Source organism: Vidua chalybeata, chromosome 6, assembly GCF_026979565.1.
Source record: "Vidua chalybeata isolate OUT-0048 chromosome 6, bVidCha1 merged haplotype, whole genome shotgun sequence".
NCBI lineage: Eukaryota > Metazoa > Chordata > Aves > Passeriformes > Viduidae > Vidua > Vidua chalybeata.
In genome coordinates, this window is record NC_071535.1 from 29,570,333 (window position 1) to 29,588,634 (window position 18,302).

The 18,302-nt window shown below is 38.2% G+C and overlaps 1 protein-coding gene across 3 annotated transcripts in view; it reads right to left on the minus strand.

The window, feature by feature from the left end:
- Nucleotides 1-4,878: 4,878 nt before the first annotated feature.
- Nucleotides 4,879-18,302, minus strand: part of DPH6 (diphthamine biosynthesis 6) — a 199,018-nt gene continuing 185,594 nt past the window's right edge. For all 3 annotated transcript variants that reach the window (XM_053945920.1, XM_053945921.1, XM_053945919.1), the window contains one exon: nt 4,879-5,197. In XM_053945920.1, the coding sequence (XP_053801895.1) occupies nt 5,082-5,197 (116 nt within the window). In that variant the 3' untranslated portion in view covers nt 4,879-5,081. The remainder of the gene's footprint in view (nt 5,198-18,302) is intronic.

An 18,302-nucleotide genomic window follows, 5' to 3' on the forward strand; every position in this document is an offset into this window, starting at 1 on the left:
GATGTGCCTTTGAGGTTGAAAACTGCTTCTTCTGCCAAAGTAAATACCCCTATTCGGGGACTGTGGAGAGTGGAGGAGCTCTTCTCCCAGCAGCATAACCTGAGACCTGCCTGCACTCATGCTGGGCAGTGGAGGCCCCCACCACATGTGTGTCTGTCCCAGTGATGGACCAAGAAAATTTTATGTGATGGACCTGTAAAGCACTTCAGGATCACTAGGGATGAATTGTGCTGTAAAATGTATCATTAATGTTACTAGATGTATTATAGACTTCTGTGATCTGAGACTGCTGCAGGCAGTGTGCTGGGAGAAAAGCTTTCCAGATTGTGCTCATGCAAATTTCTGTCTGTGATCACATTCATTCTGGTTCCCACTACAACATTACTTTCACACTCATGTGCTGCTCACTCAGTCTAAACTTTTTGTTATTGCAGGTTGTATGACTACAACATAGCATCCCTTTGCTAACACCTTTACCAGGGTGAGAAAACATACAAATATGGAAATAAAGGCACAAGAAATCTAATGGATATGCTTAAACTTTCCCAGAATGGGGGTGGAGTTGGTCCTAACCTTTGCCTCCTGACTTGAACATGTGCCCTAACAGATTACTAGATCAGGGCAGCTGTCAACTTGTTCATGGCATTTAGTTCAGCTTGTCTTTTTGTTCTGAACCATTGTTTTATTCTGAACTGGGGATCTTATAATTCAGAGAGGAATTTCTGAAAGCTGGGAAAAGCAAATGTGAAATCTGATCTATTTCGAGTCTGTCCTGTTGTACTGTGGACATTTAGTCTCATCAACCCTGTCAAATCATGCAAACAGCATTTTGAAATAATTTAGGATTGATACAGTCACAAAGTAGCCATATAATAGGAGATGGAAGATGAACAGACATATCCAACAAATGTTTTTTAAACATTGCAAGTGAAATGGAGAGCCAAAGTAATGGCAAGTAGACCTATGGCCAGTGATATAAGCTGTGCCAAAAGCCTCAGAACAACCAGACTGTTTGGGAATGTAGGGGAAAAGCAGGCAGTGCTCTGAAAAAAGAAAAAGGCAGGAAATCACAGGCAAATCCTAGTCATGAATTAATCCAACAGAAGTCAAATCCAAGAAATTGTGAGCAGTGAATCATCAGTAAAAGGGCACTTGCATGTAACATATGAGTTCAATTCACAGGTACCCAGTCTGTTTTTTAAAATTAAAATTTAAAATAGGTCAAAAATATTCAGTGTTCAGATGAAAGTTGAAAAAAGAAGCTTTCAAGATCTCAAGTCTGTATTTTGAATGTTTGTCTAATACATCAACACAGGCTGGCTTGCCAGAAATATTAAAATACAAGTAAAAAGATCATAAATTAGTAAATTGTCAAGTATTCTTAATATGTATTCTCATTGCCAGACATTTATAATAGTAAAAGAGGTTACTTAAATAATAAGTGCCAGTTAGTACTCAGAGAGCTCAGAACAGTTGAACTTTAATACAGAGAACAAACTAGGTTTGCTTCAGGAAAGCCATCCTGAAAGAAATAACAAAGATTTAACTTGGACACATGAAAAGTTTCTGTATTTTAGATTTCAGTGTTCATTTATAGAACTGTTACACCATGCAGTAGAAATCTTTTATTAAACCAGTGCACTCATTTATTTGAAATAAAATTTTTGTTCAGTCACTGTATTTTGATAGACTAGGCTCTGCACATAGACAGGAGATAATGGATTGAACAGGATGTCCTTGAAGGGGAAGAGCTCTTTCAGATTACCTCTCTAATACTCAGGAGACATCCTGCTTCCAGTACTCATTGCACTTCTGAAGGCTAAGAGGAAAGATGCACCCATGCTATCTGGTGTAACAAATCAGCTCCTGAATTACCTAACTATAAAACTCACAGGGAAAAAATTAAATAATCTCTTTTTAAAATATCTCAATGTCATTTTAAAATCTATTTAGAAAGATCAGCTCTGGTGCCTTTATAGCAGCTTAGCCATGTGCATTGTAAAGGCTGACTAGTACTGTTGCCATCATTGGGTTTTGAAATGAGCACAGCACAAAGTTACTAAATCAGTTTTGGTCTTACAGAGCCATTTGGTCATACTTTCAAGCAATTAAAGAAATTGATATACAGAGACTTTTAAAAGGCGGCAGGAGACAAAATTTTATGGACACAGAGAGCTATAACAAGACAGATTACTTCTTGGAAAAAAAAAGAAGCAGGAAAGATTTGCAAGACATTCTAACACTTGTTAAGCAGAGAAATGAAAATTAAAACTTTGGGTTACATTTTTAAAGAATTTTTTCCACCCATTACATAAGGGGTGCTGGAATAACCCAACATTTTGTGTCATAATAGGCATACAAAACGTTTTCCTGCAGGCTTAGTAAAAATCAGAGAAACAGAAGAATTTGTGTGCATATAGTCCTCAAAACCAGTATCTTCACACATATGGGAATTTGTAGTCTCAAGATTACAACTTGCTGGGGTAATCACTCCGCTGAGCTTGCTGTGAAAAAAAACCCACAACAAAAAACCACAAAAAAACCAGCCCTGTATCTATAAATTTTGAGTATTGATGTCTTTCCCTCTTTTCACTAAACCATGTGTATGTCTCTGTGTGTGGATGTCTGTACCCATCTCCCCACCTCATGTCTTCAGCTACCACTTTGTTACAAAGTCAAAAAGAGCTCTACTGAAACATTTTATTCATAGTAGGACCCAGTAATTCTGATGAAAGTACAGCAGCTTAAGGCAGATAAAATGGTGCTATTTCTCTCTATTATAAAAGTCTTAGGCCTCTCTATGACACACTTTACTCACCTACTTTGCATATCAATGTTGCACAAATGGCCTTGTTCATACTTAAAATAGTGTAGACTGAGCTTATCGTTTCAGTCATTCACACCACTCAGAAACTGTTTGAAAGCTCTCTAGGAGAAAAAGTCAGCAAACTCTTTCTTTTTTTTATGTATTCACAGTTTAAACCTGTTGAAGTTCTATTTCTCTCTCTCAAAAAAAGGGAAAAAGTTTTGCTTTCAGTTGAGAGAAAAACAGAAGATCACACTGTTTTTCAGACCAATGCATTCTGTTACCATTTCTCAATGCAGCTCTAATGAGAAAAACAGGCTAGTTCGAGTCATGAAGGAAGAGTCATTGTAGGAAGACTTCAGGAAAAGCTGTTTTCTTTAGGAGCAGATATCCTGCCACCTTAAAATATCCAGCACATTAAAAAAAGCTACGATCAACGTGTTTCAGTATTTTTTTTAAACTCACAGTGAAAAAAAATGTCTGCAACAGGAGACACAGTGAAAATTATGCCATCTCTTTGGTTTCCATATGCATTAATGAATAAATAAGTTTCATCCTTATCTCTCTGAAAGTACATCTTCTCTTCTTCTCTTACAGTCCATTGTGTCTCTGGCCCATGGACACTCCACACTGAGAGAAATGAAATACTGGTAGTTTCAGGGAGAAGTGAGAAAATGATTTAGCCTTCTAAAAAAGTAGAATTAAAATAAACCAGGCACATCCAGGTATTAACGAGTCCTTTTCTGATCGTGGGAAAGGATCAAATGTGTTTAAGTCTAACCTAAAAATGATCCTGAATGCTAATCAACTAATGTATTTGTTAACAGATTCACCCCTTTTTCCTTAAGAAATTAAATCAACCATTTATTTATACACTGTTATATAAAAGATTCTTTGCCTTGCCCCTTTCAAAAACATTTAAAGATCTGTGAAAAAAAAGTATTTCTTACTAAAGAAGATGGCAGCTTTGCTATATTATTGGAAGCAATAATAAGGAACAATAACATTTAACAGTTTCTAATTTCAAGTATTGATCAGCATAGTATGCAGGGCATGTAGAAGTTCTAACAGAGGAGGATCCTCTTATCTTTAGTCTCTTGTTTTATATCAGTTGCTGCCAAGTGCATTTCTGATAGTGGGTAAGAAAATTAAACTGGAGTGCTAAGTCCACCTTGCTGTCACCTCAATGTGAATGTCCTGCCGTACAGTTGCCTTTTGTGGAGGTATCTCAGATATATGCTGAGGACAGAGAGGGATAACTTGGAGTGCTCATCTCCTAGCTCCAGTGCTCACACTGTGGAAGAGAAGCAGTGAGAATATATAGATGCAGAATATAGGCAAAGCAAAGATCTGATACTCATTCTTGAAGATTTAATTTTGTAGCCTTTGTCTGAAAGTAAGATTTTTCTGCAGTGCATTACTGCTTCAAGCAAAGTCCAAAAGGCTTTCTTTTCTGTACTGACCTTATCTAATGAGTAAAATATCAGCTGTAATGAAATTGACAGGTGCTTCACCTGTGTGTCTGAGCCTGTTTTAGTGAAAGCAGTGGTAAAACTCCTGCTGATTTTATGAAGAGAACTGAAGCCCGGGGTCTATGATAGGTGTGAATACTGGTAGCTGGTAGTTACCTGAATGTTGGTAGCTCTTTAATAACAGCTAACTACCAGATATAAAACACAAAAATAGCCCTGGATTAGAAAGCAAGGGGCAAATCCTACTGTCTGGCCATCATTTCCATTATTTGTTTCAGTAAAATGTGCATCCTAGATACCACTCTGAATAATTCTTCCTCAGAACTAGGAAATGGTTAAAATCTGGCCACAAATAAGTTTTTCATGAGTTGGCCTGAAGTGAGTAAATTCCACATAGAATTGAAAGGAATCTAGTTTTTAAAACAGTGTTGGAGGAAATATTCTAGTTTCACCTCCATCCAAATGACCTAAAGTTATAATTGGTGTATTGTGACCAGACCTAAATATATCAAAGAACCAATGTGATCACACCAACTGCATCTCTCAGAAGCCACTTGCTATAACCTGCATACATCTAAAAACAAGTCAGAAAAAAGTACATTGTTTTTAAAAGAAAGCTTTATTCTTCATACAAACCTGACTCTGTCACATATCACAAGACATCATTAACAAGGCAATTCAACTTTCCTTAAACAATATTGCTTCATGAAAGTATCCAATGGAGTTAGTATCAGCTCCTTTCTTTGTTCTCTCCTGGGTGGAATGTATGCGTGTTTTGATATCAACTCATCTCCTTTAAACTGCTAGCTTAGCCAGCATGTTATATGAATAATATCTTTGTCAGGTAAATCCACCACAGGTACTAAAATCAGAGCTGGGGTCTTCTCTTCCAAATATTTTTCAAGGTATTCTTGCAGTCCTAAAATAGAAACAAAACAACGAATGAATCCCCCTTGTCTTATTGTGCCCTATCTCTTAAGAATGATTTCTAAATACTTTTCTGAAAAATATTGTGGAGTAGCAATTAACAAAATGAAGTGAAATGCATCGCTTAAATTTTCATTTTATATAGAAGGAAAATCTCCCACCTCCTTTTTGACTAATTGAGATTAACTTTAGATGTTGCCTAAGGCCAGAATTCAGCAAAACAGTTAAATGCATATTTCTCAACCTTGAGTGAGTGAGCGGTCTGTTGATTATAGATACTGAAGAGAACTGAAGTAGAGCAGTAGTAGAAATACCAAAAGGCCAGCTGAAATTCAGTTCTTTGTAATTTTTGATATTTGGACGATCAGCACATAGTTGTCTGTAAATGAAACTCTTCTCTCAGTCCCATTGCGGGGCATCAATCAAAAGAGAAGTTAAAGTGGCCATTTTTAAAAACATTATGAACTTAATTTCAATTTGTACTCAATGGATGCATGCCATCTTGAAGACATAATGGAGGAAGTCCAGGAATGGCAACATATATGACTGAATATCTGGAATTACAGTAAGATTCAAACTGCTAAAAATACAGAACCTGGCTACAAGAAGCTCTAAAGGCACTGGTATCTGTGGCAGAAGTTTGCGAATTTAAAAGTGCATTACAGAATTAATAATTGAGAAGATCTAATTACAGTACAGAAGAAAAGTAAAGAATGGAAAATTTAAACTTGGCATCAAGACATTCTTGGTTGTGCTCAGCCTCAGTGAACATGCTGGAAATCAAGCCACAGAGACCCCTAAAGAAAACTACCGAAAACCCGCTGAATGACCCACAAAAGACAGTTTCCTAATGATAAGGTATAGCCTGCAAAGGTTCTTGTTTCAATAACGTATTTCTGTCAGCAGCTTCTGGGATTATGGCAATTCTTTATAACACTAAGCAATCTTGGCTAGAAAGGGTGTAAAGAGGGCAGAACTTGCAGACTGTCAGAGCTTTTTTTTTGGCGTCACTGCCTGTGAAACTGCGAATAGGCAGTTCAGTCAAAGTGTTACCTCATCCAGGATAAAACAGGAATTTTGCAATTGTATTCACTGAAGCCAAAACTCCTCTCTTTTTATCTAGCAGCAGTAGCACAAATTAATGTAATAATGGCAATGCTGCCTACAAAATATTGCAAAGACAGTACCAGTCTTCTTTTTGTATTAGCATCATAGATTTTGGAGGTGAAGACAGACAAGGGAGAGCCAAAGATCAACAGCCACCTCAAAAGTCAAAGGACTTCTTCATCTGGTGTGCAAAAAGGAACTCATTCTCTGTATTACAGATATTCAGCATTGACCTGGTAATTAACTATCAACTAGCATTTTTCTTGAAAAATTTGACCTCAGAAAACTTTATGGCTGTGCTGACTCAGAAGGCTTTAGTGGAAGGGGTAAAGACAAGCCACCTTAAAATGACTGATTTCACCCAATTAAAATTACATTTATTTTTTAATCAATTAAAATTGTGAAAATACAATTTGAGATGCACAGGCTTAAAAGCTGTGAATCAGTGCTAAAAGCTACCAAAACAAGTTCTGTTTTAAAGGGAGAATTTTAAAATGGGACTCCATTCTTTGGTGGGCTTGAGGTGGCCAATATTTTGGCCAAAATAGCCATAAATATTTACATTTGAATGTACCCTAGTGGCCTTGCTTGCCAACCAGGAAGAGCCACCTTTCCTAAAGACTAGTGCCTTTTTTATTGCCAGTGCCTATATGTATAAATGAAATGTGGATAAAAATCTGGGACATATGCCTCTAAATATTTTACTGTATTTACAAATCAATTAGTTTGATATGAAAGCAATGCAGCTTAGATGTGCATATTTATGCACTTAAAAATTATGGATAAAAGTCTGCTCATGCCAACTTCACATAAAAAGCAGAGATTGGGTCTTCTAAAACAGTAAAATTGTACTCTAAGGTCTCACAGAAGACAACATACAATTAGTAGATCTGTGGCAACCTATGAAACTATAGCAAACTAAAAAAATTGACAGCTATATATTTTACCTGCTATAATAGGTTACTCTAAATCTTTCAATACTAATTGTATATTTTTAATATATTCTTAATGATGGGAAATTAATGAAGACACTATTTATATTTTTTTACTCATTCAAAATATGATTTTAGATAAATAAGAGCCATGAGTGTTTTCTAAATAAGTATCTCTTTGTTTGATTACAAAGATTTTCAAAAATGTCCTTCCTTTTATATCATATATGGGGAATGTTTGCTCAGTTGTATGCCGTACTTACAAAAGTTGATTTTAAAAGCAAAAACAAGTAAAGGACAAAGGGTTACAATGAGTGTGCTTACTGGAAGTTTATTAGTGGCTATAGATGACTGATGACAGTCTTACAGTTATTTAAACTGCCCTGATACAGGATAAGTACAAGCAAAACCAACTGATCATCAAGCAGCAAACAAGTGGTGTACATTGTGGATGTTTTCATTTCCTGAGAGTCCACACTAATTATGCTAGCCACGTTGCAGCACACTTGCAGTTTTATGCAGGCCACCCAGGGACTCCTGAGGTAACAGAAGTCAACAGGGAAACATGAAGGAAGTATCTCAAAGAAATTAAGGGGTGTTCCTCTAGGAAGCTGACACAGCTGACAGCCCAGCTGAGGTGCCTTTACACCAACACATGCAGCATGTAAACAGGAAAAGCTTGAAGCCACCATGCTGCCTGACATCCATGTCCTTGTTGCCATTACAACACAGCTCAAGGTGGGCCCATGGGAATCTCTTGAGATTTAAGAATTCCAAGTGCAAGGTGCTGCATCTGGATTGGGACCACCCCTGGTGTCAGTATAGGCTGGGGATGAACAGCCTGTGGGATGGAGATGCAGAGCAGGGGATGGAGAGCAGCCCTGCCCAGAAGGACTTGGGGGTGCTGGTGGGTGAGAGGCTGACATGACCCAGCCATGGGCACTCCCAGCCCAGAGGGCCAAACGTGTCCTGGGCTGCATCCAAAGCAGTGTGGGCAGCAGGGCCAGGGAGGGGATTCTGCCCCTCTGCTCTGCTCTGGTGAGAGCCCACCTGCAGGGCTGCATCAGCTCTGGGCTGCCAGCACAGGAAGGACACGGAGCTGCTGGAGTGACTCCAGAGGAGGGCCTTGAAGATGATCAGAAGGATGGAGAACCTCTCCTACAAGGAAAGGCTGAGAAAATTTGGTTTGTTTGGCTTGGAGAAGGCTTCAGTGTGACCTTATTGTGGCCCTCCAGTACATAAAGGGACCGTACCAGAAAGATGGAGAGCGACTGTAATGATAGGACAAGGGGGAAACGGCTTCAAACTGGAAAAGAGTAGGTTTAAATTAGATATTAGGACAAAATTCTTTACTGTGTGTGGTGAGGCCCAGAGAAATTGTGGATGCCCCATCCCTGGAAGTGTTCCTGGCCAGGTTGGATGGTGCACAGGGCAATCTGGTCTAGTGAAACATGTCCTACCCAAAGCAGGGGGTTTGGACCTGCTCAAAGCAGGTGAACTTCAACCTGCAAGATGGATTCCCTTGCTCCCAAATAATCCACAGAAATTCAGGGAGCAGGTTCCATATGAAGTGTCTTCCTGCACTACTATATCTATATATATATATATTTTTTTTTTTAACCTGGGTGCAGCTGAGGAGTATGAACATAACTAAAACTTAAAAATGAACAATATTTATTCAGTGTATTCTGGCATTACCATCTATTTCTGCCATCACTTTGTGAAGACAGGATACTGAAATCAATAATTGATTTCTCATGCTGACTTAGCACCCCTTCCATATAGTATGGCACAAACTAAGAGTGTAAGCTGTTGTTTTTAAAGGTAATTTATATACTAGGTACAAAAAGCAGCACTCGGAGGGCTTCTAAAGGATCATTCCAAAAAACTAGGAGGTGATTTCTACATCTTTGCTGTCACTGGCCTCAGCTGGATTTAGGCAGTATCAGGTGAGGCCACAGAATCCATTTACATTTTTCAAAATCAGGTCCCTGTCATTGTTACCATACTCTTGCTTCACTGTATATCTGCAGGGGAGTAGTAATCTAATAGCTCATATAAAAAAGGAAAATGGTAGCAAAAAGGAAAATGGTAGCACAAAGGAAGATCACATTTAGCCCAGTACATAAAAAATCACTTTCATATTACTTCTATCTTTCCTTCACTTTTTAACCAAAATATATTGTTACATTGCTTAGAGCAGGTTTTAAATCCCTGAGCTAATAAAGCTCCATTGCTTCTGCTGCAGAGATCTGACATGCAGCATGTACTTTGAAAAGATGCATCAGAGGGGATCAGGTTCCTAACAGTTGACTAAGAGTTCCAGTCCCAAAAGATCTGCCCCTGGTGCGCAGAACACTTAACCCTTCGACCAGTACCAACATGACTATTCACAAATTATTGATGTCCCTAAATCCCTGGCAGATTGCAGACAGTTCTTGTCTCCCTTGAAGCCAAAGCATATGGTCACTAATGAGATGGATTAAAAATACATATACACACTCAGGGCTTTGCCACATGAATGTAAAGCCACAGAAATGTTAGAAGGTGATTGAACTGGACTGAACACTGTTAAATACATGATTAGCTTGTTATGGATCATTTCAATTGATCTATATTCAGTTTCACAGCATAGTTTAATTAAAGCTGTCTGGAACAAACCTCTGCCTTAAATGATCGGGCAGTGCAATGAAAAGGTGAAACATGAGGAACTGAAGATGCCCCTCCCTTTCTTAAACATCCAGCTGACTGTCTCTGTGGTGTTCAACTACAGCAAGAACAGAAGCTGTGCTTTAAAATATTGTCTGTTTTTACAGTCCAGGGTTTTTCACATATTTTTCTTAATATAAAATCATGTAGTGGAATATAAGATTTGGGAAAAACCTGCAGAGTTTGCTTGCATCATTGCAATTAATGCCTTTCTATCCAAAATAAAATCAAACCCAGTAAACAAGATTATAATGTTGGAATATAAAAGGGAGTCACCTGGCAAAATATGATTTTGTGCTGATTTTTTTTTTGCTGCAGCTATAAAGATTTTAAATCACAACATGGGTATTTTTCACAGTCCAATACTTGGCTTTTCATGTGGTGCCTTATGCTTTTTATTACTCTTCTTGAGGACATTATCTCACGTTGGTCATTGTACTTTTAAGGGACTTTTAAGGTTTTTCAAAACTGACGTAAGCTCCTTCGTGGAATACTGATGATGCACTTCAGTCACTCTGGCCTAGGATATTTATCTGAATACAAGTTAAGCAGTTGCTTTGAATTGCAGGGGAAGTCTGTTATAGCCATGATATATGAGACAAATGACCAGCAGGAGTTTGGATAAGGCTGTGAAACCACTTCAAACCTGCGATTTCCTATGCCAGTTCTTGGAATTGTGACTATAAAACAACTTGTGTTCTTTCATAACATAATCTGTGTGGTTGAGATTTTTTAAACTGTGTCTAGATTTCTCTCCCTTCTTTCAATGACAACAACTGATAAATGAGTTTTCCTGTTGAATGGTAAATACACAATAACAATTGTTAACAAAAAATGTAACTGGTATAATTTAGACTTCAAAAAAATCCCCAGATTTACTGTTTCAAGCCTATTTGTAAGTATACATACCACAAATTAAAAAAAAAAAATTACAGAGGGAATGGTAGTTGTGTTTGGAACTCAAGTCATATGCCCAGTCAGCTGCCAAGGCAGCCAGATCTGCATGTCTGTATTTGCAAACAATTCTTTCATAAAAACCTATCTCCAAGATTTCCTCACATGGACCCATCTATACTGACAGACTTCTTCTCCCACTAAACTAGTTTTAGTTGTATTAATGAAAATACCTTTTTCATTTAACCACCTAACAGATGAAAATACAGCCTATATTGAAAGCACTAAGGCCAATGTCAGCCATCGTTTTTCAGCTTGTCCCTAATACTGGAGAACCATTTTAAATTATTGCAACCTCTTTTGTGAAGGATACAATTATTGGGATCCAGACTGATAGGACTCTGTCACTTTGGACATAGAAAGAGGACAACACTTCCCCCAGCAGAGCATTCACCAAGAGGAATAATGGAATCATTAAATAGTTTGAGTTAGAAGGGACCTTTAAAAGCTCATCTAGTCCATCCCCTGCAATAAGAAGAGCCATCTTCAACCAGATCAGGTGGTTCAGAGCATCATTCAACCTCACCTGAAAAGTTTCCAGGGATGAGACATCAATCACCTCTCTGGGCAACCTGTTCCAGTGTCTCACTGCCCTCGTTGTAAAAAACTTCTTCCTCATATCTAGTCTGAATCTACCCTCTTTTAGTTTAAAACCATTACTCCTTGGATAAGGGGTATACTGTCACTACAAGCCCTATTAAAAAGTCTCTCTTATTTTCTAATAAGCTCCCTGTACGTATTAGAAGGCCAATAAGCAATCTCCCAAGAGCCTTCTACAGGCTAAATAACCCCAACTATCTCAGTCTTTCCTCACTGGAGAGAGATGTTCCACTCCTCTGAACATTTTTGTGGTTCTCCTATGGACCTACTTGAACAGGTCTATGTCTTTTTTGTGCCAAGAGAAAAATCTGCTATAAAGAGAATATTACCACTCTGTTATATTTCACTGCTAGTCCTGTTTGTGCAGTGGACTTCTTGTCCCTTTGGAATTTATCCCAAACCTAAAAGTTCTAGCAATGTTTTTAAGCAAGCTATAGTGAAAACATAATGAAGGCTGCTCTAGGCTTGATGGGTACCCACAGGAGTTGTAGCAACTTTTCCTACAGCTGAGCAGATGAAAAGAAATGAGGAAAATGAGCTGTGTTTCCCTGCATGCTATACTGATAACTCCTGCTCTCAGATTTAGTGAGGAGAAGTTGTGTGCACAAAAGGCAGCAGTCATGGACCTTACTGTTCCTGTGAGATACAAGAAAAAGGAGTGATTGGCTTATCTTAATCCACACCAATAAGTCAGTTAGGATGCCTGAACTCTGCATGACCAGCAGCAAGAGGAGAGGGACAGCTGGTATAAAATGTTCATCTCTGAAGGAACTCAGATGCTGCCTCTTCCTCACCCAGCCTCACAATCCTCTCTGCTGTTCCTCTGTTTCAACAGGAAGGTGTGGGAAAGAAAAAGGGCTCACTCACAATCAGGGAAGGCATTAACATCTACAGGGCCCTCACTTTTCTAGAGCTGAGTCACTTGGCTGAGTAGCTGTACAAGCCTTTTTAGACTGTAGCTCATGCATTTTTTTAGCATCTGAAAGAAAATTAGTAGACAAAACAGTTATTTTTAGTATTGGTTTGATTGTGGGCCTGTCAGCCTTGGTGATGCATCTCTTTTATCAAGCTGCCACAGTATCTTGTTTTGTTTTCAGAGCAAAGTTTGATTAAAGACCAATTTCAGAAAAGTTACTCACTGTGGGCGTTAATTAGTGCTTCCTGGCCTCTGCGGGGTTTATCTTATGATCTGTTTCACTTACTAAACCCTGTAATTCAATTTACATGAAGATGGGAATGAAGCAACCCCTTTCTATTCTTCTGAAGGCTTCTGTTTAAGTCAGTCCTGAAAGAAACTCTCTCCTATCATTCCCTAATAAGGAATTCTAGTTTCTAGCCTTTTAAAATCAAAATTAAAGCAATACTTCACATCTATAATGACTTTTCAACTAATGAACTGAGAAAGACCTTCAGAACGGGGTAGGTAAACTTTAGGAAGCCTTTGCTTCTAAATAGTCTTTTCAGTGGTGCCGAAGTATACTTAGAAAAAAAACTGATAATCATAGTTTTCTCTTCCTCTTCATCTTTCTGGGAGTGAAGCATTGTCATTCTGAAGGAGAAGGTCGCTGGTGTTGCCCTCCTCCTCTCTCATTAGCAGACAAGAAAAGCCTTTTGTCTTTCTGAAAGCAAAAGGCCAGCTACTAGGTCAAAAATATTAAAAAGGTAGTTGATGAAGAGAGAATTAATAGTACTGGCAGGCAAAAAGTAGCAGGTGGAAGTGAGACTTATAACATGATATAGGTAAAATTAGGAACTACTGAATAAAATTAATGAAAAGAAAATGCCATTGGGGTACTATACAAATACATGCAGAACAAAACAAAACAAAAAAAACACCAACCCAAAAACAGTCCGCTCAGGTACACTGAGTATTTGAAACTAGATTGAATAAAACATGAAACCAGTACTAAAGAGATCAAACCTGTGAAAGAGAAGATGACCTAATATGGTCTTTTTTTTTTATACTAGACAGCCTGCACAGGAAAACTGAGTCTGGGTGAGGCAACATATTCAAGCAGGGTTCATGGACACTGCCATCCTAAAACATCCTCTTCCAAGTATACATTCTGTCGTGAATGTCCTCCCAGATTTTGAAACCTAAACTTCATCCTAGGTGTAGTATGGACTTAGGCTGGTAGGGATGCTTCCTAAAGTGGTACAGTGTGACAGATACACTAGAAATGCTGAGAAGAGAAGGAAATAAGGCAATGATAATCATAAAATACATGAATATTTACAACAATTACAATTTCAGGCCGAAATGCCATCCCTAAAACAGCTATAAAGCCACCCAACTTTAGTAGTTACCTTCCAACATGCACACAGTACCAGCCCAGTTAGGTATGTTATCATGCACATCAATGGAAAATTGCAGAAATAAATGTGACTCTTTTAAAGATAAACAAATGTTGCTGAGCTCCTCCGTGTATTAGTTAGGGCTGTTTCTCAATAAAAAGAATTAAAGTTTGGCTTCCATAGCAATTGTTTCAAGCTGCTGGCTACAGCTTAGAAAATAGCAGAACATGAAAACTCATCACTGTGTGTTTTCCAGTGTTCTGGTTTTAGTCCTGTCCTATATACAGACTGAGAATCGGCCTATACAAGGTTATAAATGTGCACTTTTGTTTAAAATCATTAGTCTTCTGTACTAAATAAAGAAACACTTAAGCATGCCCTTCCAATACTCACAGTGAGGTCTAAATATAATTTCAAAGAAAAGGGAGGACTGAACTTTCCAAGTACAATCACTCAGAGGAGAACTTTTCTAAAAGTGCCTTTTCTAAAACCATGACAGAGTGCAAAGATCACGAGCCTGTTTTCCCTGTGTGCTATCCTTCAACCCTGTAATCATCCAGTCTCTTTATGGGGTGGATGGTTATTGAATTTGTATGCCAGCTGTGTCCAGAATCTCTGGGGAGGATGGACTGTAATGACACCAAGCAGGGATGAGTTATGAATGGAGACAGATTATTACAAACATAGGAAGCAGTAAGGAGCCATTTTTCAGTAGGCATTTAAGAATGCACTTCACAGTGTGTGTATGTACTTGTTCACTCATATAGTCTCACCTGAATGTGCTCATGTGGGCAGATAGAACCACAGGATTCACTAGAGGCTCACACATGTTTTTGTTGACTCTGAATCAGATAAACATGTACTTCATTTTTTTTCCCAGATTAGTTGAAAACTTGGTGTGAAAATGATCAACTGCAACAGCACCTGTGCAATAACTATGGTACTTGGTTTTTCACCCTTAGGTCAAATCACAGCTACTGACTCTTGGCCCATAGTCCAGGAGCACGAGATGGGCAGATTTGCAAGCTGTAGACAGTTGGTTGCTGTGCCCTTCAGGTAGGGTTGGGGACACTGGTGGGGCAGTGTGTGTAGGAAGCCTGGCTGTGCCTGCTGGTAATGCAGGAACTTTTATCTTCAGGGCCTGTCAATCTGGCACCTTTCACAAGTGTTAAATTCACTTAAGTATATTTTTTAAGAAGCTGTCACTAGACATACTGAAGCAAATATGTCCTTCAGTGGTTACACATGGACTAAGTTGTAACAATGTTTGTTAAGTGCTTTGACATCCCCAAGTGATATGTTTGGTACAGCTTCCGCATTTGTTCGTTTATTGAAGTCTGCTAAATAATCTTCAAAGCCAGTGGGTTAAACAAATACCTGACTGGAGACAGTGCATCCAAAAGGCAGGACAACAAAGAGATGTTTATATAATTAGAGGACACCACATATATCTGCTGGTAGGAGAATTTAGTCTATAAATAATAGAAAAGATTTCTAAAAGATGTTGTGGTAAGTATCTTTCGATTGGGTACAGAGAAGATTAAGTGATACTTGTTTTATGTCAAGTTAAGCTGTGATCATTTAAAATAATACTGATGGAATAATTGTTTTCAGTTTCTAGGCCAGATTCTCAACAACTATAAATGGTAGCTATGCTAATTTACACCTGCTAAGGAGATTGCATGGTAGATTTATATATAGTATCATGTGCAAACTAATGCAGTTATTTCTAATGTTTACCATTGTAAAGAACTGAAACTTTAAATCAATCTCCTGCACTAATGTAAACAGCGTATTCTAACAGAAACAGATATAAGTACACTGAACATATTAAATACATTATTAGGTCGATGAAGATCATTCGTATTGATCCAGGTCTGGCTTCACAGCAGCTTAATCAACACTGCCTGGAAGATGTAACAGAGTGGTCATGGCATTCACTGCCTTTTGTGCTGAGTGAGTCAACAAATGACTAAAATTTCATTACTGCTGCAACTGACAACTTATGCAAAATTAGCCAGAGCAGGCTTAAAAAAAGGGTAGATCAGTATTTAGAGGTGGAACAAAACCCAACTTCTGTTTTAATGGGGAAATTGCACTGTCAGAGGTTGCTGATGGTCCACCCAGAAATCTGTGGGCTCTTGATAGCCCCATTGCTTACTTCCCCTTGATCTGGCAGATTTACATTAATTGGATTTTTATCCTGTATGGCAGTGACCCAAGATATCAGTACCCTCTTACTCCCTACAGCCAAGGAACAAAAAGACAGAGATGAAAGTCTTTTGTTCCTTCTCATGGCCTCCAAGGATGACAAATAAATCTCAGTGCTAGTGCTTCCTGTGTAATATGAGCTCATAGTTTGTTACAGAATTGGGAACAGGAGGCTTGGGAGAGTCATTCAGCTGTGTCAGCCAACAGCTAAATGAAAGAAAAAGAGCCTGCAACTTGGCCACATAGTGATCTGAGCTGCAAGTCATTTTTGCTCTAACTCGAAGTTATTAATAGCATAATTTACAAAAGCCTTCAGCAAGACTTACATCAGGCACTAAATAAACACAATAACAGACAAAGTCTACCACCATGAGTTTACCATTAACACAAAAAACCTGAAAGCTGAAAAAGGAACATAGGACAGGTAGGAAACTGAGCCATAGAAAACAGTGGAAGACTTACATTATTTGTTGAGGTAATTTGTAGAAAAGCCAACAACTGATCCAAAATGCTGACCCAGCATACACCCCTTCTCTTGAGAGCATACCACAGTGAGGACACACAAACGGCAATACAGTGGCAAAGAACTGAATCATCCTTTTGCTTGGGCTGCTCTTGGATGTCTGGAAATTAAAATCACAGTCCCAGAAGAGCAGTGCTCTGTTGTTAAACAACTTCACTGCTTAGAGGCCTCTGCTCTTCTTCCACCATCAGTAGGTGGGGTTGTTTACAGGTTGTTTGAAAGCTACCTGTGGACTTTGTGACAAAATAGTCTATTATATCTGTCATAAGGCTATACATCTAACTGTATTATGATTTCTTACTAAACATTGCTATGTATTTTAAACCATAGTGTATCACGAGTCTGCAATAAAATTAAATTATCGCACAAATATTTATATTTTAAAAAAAGAAGATTGTTTCTTCACCAAAATACATGGTCTCAAAACATCTGTTTTTAAAAAAAATCCCAAAAACTTATGTAGAATGCCTTTTGGGATTACACAAACTGCAGTGTAAATCTTATATTTTGTGTGACAGATAAAGTACACAGTGTAGCCCAGCAGTAAATGAAAAAGATGCTCAGAGCTGGTCTATTGCTTAGAGATTTCAGGTTCACCCAGGTGGATCAGCCCCTAGACCCATCAGGTGGGCCAGGACCCACAGGTGACCAGTTAGTCAGCAGCACTGACAGCTCCTCTGCTGGATTACTGGTTCTTTTGACAGCTATTTCTGCTTCTGGAGCCTTAAGCTACATTCCCATTAAGAACTATGCTCGCTCAAAGAGATAGTGGATTAATGAAATCGAAAATGCTCAGAAGAAAAATGTATGTGGTGCTTTAACCACTTTTAAGAAGCATGAAGTGCAAGTGATGGAAGGGTGACCTTTATCTTTTCTTCCAACAGAAGCCCAACCTCTCAGGCACAGTGAGAACATAATTTATCCTTGTGCTTCGTTGTGTTTAAAGATGTGATCTTTAAACAGCATGAGATCTGTTTTTAACAATTTTGCAGTACAGGTAGAGAGAAATAAATTGTTTAAGAAGAGATGTCAGTTTTAAAGTAAAGCTAAGAGGCCCACACAGCCCTCTCTTTGGTCAACACTGATACTTTATGTCTTGGGCCTTAATTTCTCAGGGAATTTCATACCTGAAACATCATCACTAGAGTGGTCTTACCAGTATTTCCTACTCTACATTAGCTGAATGAGTTGGCTTTTCTTTTTAAAACACTTCTCTTGCAAGGTGGTTTTTCAATTACACCACTACTATGAAGATTCAGTAGAATGAGGACATCACCTCCTTTTCTCTTTTGCAGAAAGCCCATTTTGGTAGAAAAGAAGGCAACGAAATATGCTCTGCCTAACTGAATTTCAGACAAATAACTTTGCAGGGCAAAGGAAACTAATTGGCAACCTGCTACAAGAACACCTGTGGTCATGACAAGTCCCAAAAAATCTGTTAATATCAAAAGGTGAAACAGGGAAATGCTAAAGGAGGAGGATGATTACTATGACTATTAATCACCACAATTTAATCAGTTTCATTTTTGACTTACCAGGAATAAAGAAGTAGAATAAAGAAAAATTAAATGGTTCTTATAATTTACAGTCAGAACTTAATTCTAAATACATTTGTTTCCCTTTGTAGTTACTAATTTTGGTAAATCTAGCACTTTCAAATGGTACTACTATAAATACAGCCAGATTCAAAATTATTGGTACATTCTTTAGTAAAGCATAGCACTAAAGAAAAAAATACTATTCTACTTGCTTAAAATAAAAATTTG